This window comes from Cicer arietinum, chromosome 6 (genome assembly GCF_000331145.2).
Source record: "Cicer arietinum cultivar CDC Frontier isolate Library 1 chromosome 6, Cicar.CDCFrontier_v2.0, whole genome shotgun sequence".
In the NCBI taxonomy this organism is placed as follows: domain Eukaryota; kingdom Viridiplantae; phylum Streptophyta; class Magnoliopsida; order Fabales; family Fabaceae; genus Cicer; species Cicer arietinum.
The window spans coordinates 14297684-14302691 of record NC_021165.2 but is presented as its reverse complement, the minus strand read 5'-3'; the positions used below and the strand labels follow the sequence as shown (position 1 = coordinate 14302691).

The 5008-nt window shown below is 26.4% G+C and overlaps 1 protein-coding gene across 2 annotated transcripts in view; it reads right to left on the bottom strand.

Moving 5' to 3' along the window:
* Positions 1–1901: 1901 nt before the first annotated feature.
* The window catches only part of LOC101503644 ((3S,6E)-nerolidol synthase 1-like), an 8041-nt gene continuing 4934 nt past the window's right edge, over positions 1902–5008 (bottom strand). The window contains exons 3-7 of one of the 2 annotated variants that reach the window (XM_004504850.4): positions 3789–4164; positions 3388–3609; positions 3149–3290; positions 2560–2808; positions 1902–2239 (exon numbers count right to left, since the gene is read on the bottom strand). In XM_004504850.4, the coding sequence (XP_004504907.1) occupies positions 1958–2239; positions 2560–2808; positions 3149–3290; positions 3388–3609; positions 3789–4164 (1271 nt within the window). In that variant the 3' untranslated portion in view covers positions 1902–1957. The remainder of the gene's footprint in view (positions 2240–2559; positions 2809–3148; positions 3291–3387; positions 3610–3788; positions 4165–5008) is intronic. The other variant, XM_004504851.4, reaches the window with a different exon arrangement.

The following is a 5008-nucleotide window of genomic DNA, read 5'->3' as shown; positions in this document are numbered from 1 at the left end:
TCATAAGTACAACACATAGAATAGTTATAGATATATTTGATATAATAAAATTTATAAGTTTATTGTTGATAGCATTTTTTAATGAGTTAATTCAAGTAGCTTACGAGCTTATAACTTATATTTTTTTTTCAATTTTACCTTTATTATTATAACTAAAATATTTTTTTACTTTTTATAATTTATTTATTATATTTAAAATAAACAAATTATATAATTTAAACTTAAAATAATTTTAATGAATAATAATTTAAGGTAAATAATTTATTTATTATAATTTTAAATTATTTATAAATAGTTTAAATTTAAAATAATCAACATTTTAAGTAAATAATTTATTTATTTATTTCAATTGAAAATAAATAAATAATATATCAAATTGATAAATCTTAAATTAATAAAAAAAATTTGAATTTACTACTTGTAAAATATTTTAAACATTAATTAATAAAACTTATTTTTATTTAATAATGTCCTTTAACATTATTTTACATTTTAAGTTTATTGAACACCTAATTTACCAAACACTTAAATTAATTTAAAAACTATCATATATAAACTAAACTAATTTTTTTTTAAAGAATTTTTGTGTGAGTTTCGTCATTAATCTTTATATTTAAAATAAATAAATAAAAAAACTAAAAGTAAAACTTTGTGTAAGACAAAATGAAGAAATAACCAAACAAAAACGTAGGATAATGGAATATGATTATGGATAAGACAATTGGAATTTGAAATGTAACAAATCAATTATTACATCAATTACACTAGTATTATATTTTAATATTCAGTGTTCCCAACTAGCTTTTTTGTCCCAAACAAAATTGTTGAAACTATGAAAAAGACCATCTGGCTTTATGAGCCAATAAACAACTTGTTTAGGAGCTTTTAGGTCACCTTGAGCATTAAATATAGTGACAGTGGCCTTTGATTGATTCCAAATCACATGACATGACACATCACGGGCAATGGGAACAAGCATGGTGTAAGTTTTTCGTGACAGTAATGCAAAGCTTCCCACTGTTTCACAATTAAATAACACCCATTTTGCATTCAAAGGCATGCCACTTTCAATGGTAATGTTAAGTCTATGATTGGATAACTGATTTTTATTCATGGGATTGGCATCAATTGAAGCACAACATAGAGCAAATACAAGAGCAAGGAAGAGGGCCACATAGCATTTGCCAAACATTTTGAAGTTATTTTCTAAAGTTGATTCAAGTATGTAGGATGAGGCAAATGTGCAATCACATATATATAATCCAAATGTACTACTAATTAACAACTATAATAAGTAAATTATGTTTCTTTTACTTTATTATAATTTATGTTTTTTTACTAAATAAGTAAATTATGTTTGTACATTAATAATTAAAACTTTTTATTCTTTAATAAATTCATTTATTTATTATTATTATTTATAAATTTGTAGACCTTTTTGTTGCATAATATTATTTAATATGGACGTAGAATGATATTTTATTAAAAAAGCATAGAAGAGGAATTTAGTCAAAAAAAAAAAGTTAAATCTCGAGAAAAATAAATATATTTCAAAGTTTAACTTCAAACTTTAGTTGAAATATTATTTAAAAAATGTTAGATAAATAGTAACACAAATTATTAGAGTATCTGTGCGTGTGGAAACTGTGAAAATAGATAGTTTTCTTTTTTATGATTCGAATTTTGAATTCAATTGTTGAATCATTAATAATGTTTTTGTTTTTTCATAATTACTTATAAAATCACTCTAATGATTGATTGTGATTTATCGACCGTAGATACTCATAAAAAATATAGTACAAGATATAATACCTAATTTTTTTGTATTTAGTAAAACCAAATTTAGCAACCTAAATTACTGATCCATCTATATGATCAACTTTAGCCATTGGGATTAATTATTTTTATTTATTTATTGACGGAACTATTTGGATAAGTTATTATAGCTGCAAAATAATTATTTTTCAAAAAGCAAGGAATGAAGTAGACCCTCTAGCCCAGGAAGGGAGTTGTTATCATCATAACTATACATCAATGGTACCATTCTTGCAAGATTGAGTGAGGCCTTTGTGAATGTTTTATGGAAATGGCTATCAAAAAGACACTCTTGGTTGAGGTTTTTCCATGCATCGGATATTTTAGTCATAACATCATCTCTTGCTCTTTTCGTACAGTAATCTGGGTGGTCCATCATGAGACAACTCACGTACGATCCATCAATTCCATCTTGATTCTCGTCCTTTATGTAAGTTGTCGTTACAACATGTTTAAAATCTTAGTTAGTCAATATAATAATAATAACATATTTTTCAAATTATTTTTGTAAAAAGAATTAGAGAAACAAAAAGTTATTGATGAAAGGGAAGCAAAGGAATTTGAATTATATCTTTTGAAGTCAAACAATTTAAATACCTCAAGTTTTTACATTTTGTAGAAGATAATTATTTTGATAACTATTTGGATACACTTTTAAGGTATTATTTGGAAATCACAAGTTGTTAATAGAACTTCCTAACATAATCAGTATTAATATATGCATAATTAAATAAGTTTAGTTACCTCTGCATTTCCCAAGTCATCCCAAAGTCTAAGAATTGTAGCAGGGGAAGAAATAATGGGTGGGATTTTGTGTATTCTTTCAACATTTTCCTTGGTTAATCCTTTACCCAAAAGAAAGAAAATGTGAACAAGTAAGATATGCACTCCAGAGCTTATTATCCCATTCTTTAAGTATTCTTCAGCACTAGGCAACTTCCCTGAACCAAACCATTTTGCTTCAACTAGAAATGCTTTGCATAAACTCTCCCACTGCATAATATGGAAAATCTTTTTTTCATATTCAATTACTTAATTATGCTAATAAATAAATAAGCTATCTACACATGGAAATAAAAACTATTAAATTTATTTATACCACTTAAGAAATAAATTAAGAAAGCTACTATAGTAATTTTGTAGAAATAATGTAAAAATATATTAATTATGCAAGATACTTATTAAAAGTAATTATAAAAAAACTAATTAAAAATATTAATTGATATTAATATATAGAATATTATCATAAAGAAATAATTAATGTTTAACAATTTGAGATGAAAAAATATTCAAAAAATGACAATTAATATAAAAAGTAGAAAATAATTTTGACCGTCATTTTAAGAGAGTCTATTGGATCCCATCCATGCCTCTGATAAACCTTAAAGCTTATTTCATTTGTCAGATCATAGAGGACCCTGAAACATGTTTTCATGTAATCTGGTAGTTGCTCCATAGCTGTATTAATGTCCCATCTGCACTCAACAATTACTAATCAATAATTATTTTCATTTTTCAACTATTAAATAATATAGTCTCTCAATATGTAAGAAATAAATCGTATATATTTACCTAGAAACAGCTTCTGTGAAAAGAGTTAACTCTTCTATAGTCCCATTATATATATCAAAAATGTCATCAATTATGTAGATTAAAGATATTGGTTTTGTAAGTTCAACCCTTTCCTCAGATAAATTAGGATCCGTGAGGCATGCCAATGACCACATGTACCATTTAAGTGGTTGATTTCTAGCATAAGGTAACTCATTATTTAAATCAAGTTCTCTCCACCATCTAAAAAAAGAATTCCGTGAGTACTAGTTTGTTTTTATGATAAAATATATTTGGTCAACAAAAATTTGATGTATGATCAATGATTAAATATATAATTTTTACTTATCAAATTATAATTTAATTGTCGTTTATAAAAAGAACCGAAATAATGAACTACTCCATCAAATTAGCATACATACTTGGAAATTTGAACAATCTCACGTTGGTGTAAGCATTGTAGCAAACTGAAATCCAATTTTGCCACTTCTTTCAAAGAATCAAACCATGTATTGGTGCCATATAAATGACCCAAGCAATTATTTCTAGCAGTGAAAATTGGCAAATTTTTGTGAAAAGGGTTTTCCAAGGTTCTCCTTACAAACATAGCTTCATGATTATTAAGGTGTACCAATTTTTCCTTTAGTATCTTCATGCTAAATTCTTCAGCCTCATCAAGTATGTCTTCCCCTGCTATGCTCAATTGTGAGGCTTCAAATAAATTTATCATTCCATTGATATTTTCACTTAGTTTTGGATTGAACTTTTCCTCCTTGTTTTTGAACTTGTTAAACACCTCTGTCATAATGAATTAACCTTTTAGTCTCTCAACATAAAAACAATTATTGTTAAACTTATGCAATAATTTAAAGGAAGAAAAATAAACTTGTTCATGTGCCTCTGCAGAGACATTTCATGTGTCGGGATCAAAATCGGCCCAATAGATTTTTTAATACAGAATAAAATTATTTTTTAATTGTTTATCGAAATTGTTTTAATTTGTTTTCTTGAAATTATAAATAAATAAAAAATGAAATTATAGCATAACGTAGATTTTAATCATGGACATGAACTTCAAAACCTTACACTTAGAAACTAAGATAACAATTTATAACTTAATTAATAATAACATACGCGGGCAGAGGTTATTGGAAGTTGTAAATAATTCAAATGTTAATTTTGGGTCAAGTTAAGTGGTTCCACATTGTACCATATAAATAACTTTGTGTGTAATGTTTTAGAGACTAATGCCATTTTTAAAATACTAATAAAATCAGTAAATAACTCTCTTCCATAATCTCTCTCTTTTCTCCATCATCTTCTCAAAACCACAATTTTCAATTATCAATTTTCACCATTGATTCACCCTACATTCTTGATAGTGTTCCATCATATGGCATCAAGAGCAAGGTTCAGATCCAAATTTCCGCTGCAATCATGTCCGTTTCCAATGACAAAATCCCTACCAACCTTCTGATTCTTGATTCGAAGAATTATGACAAATGGCGCAAACAAATGAAAGTTTTTTTTGGATATCAAGATGTTCTTGATATGATTACCGATGGCATTACTCCTCTTGGTAAAGAGGCTACAGCAGCCCAAGAAGCGAAATTCAAGGAAGATAAGAAGAAAGATTACAAGG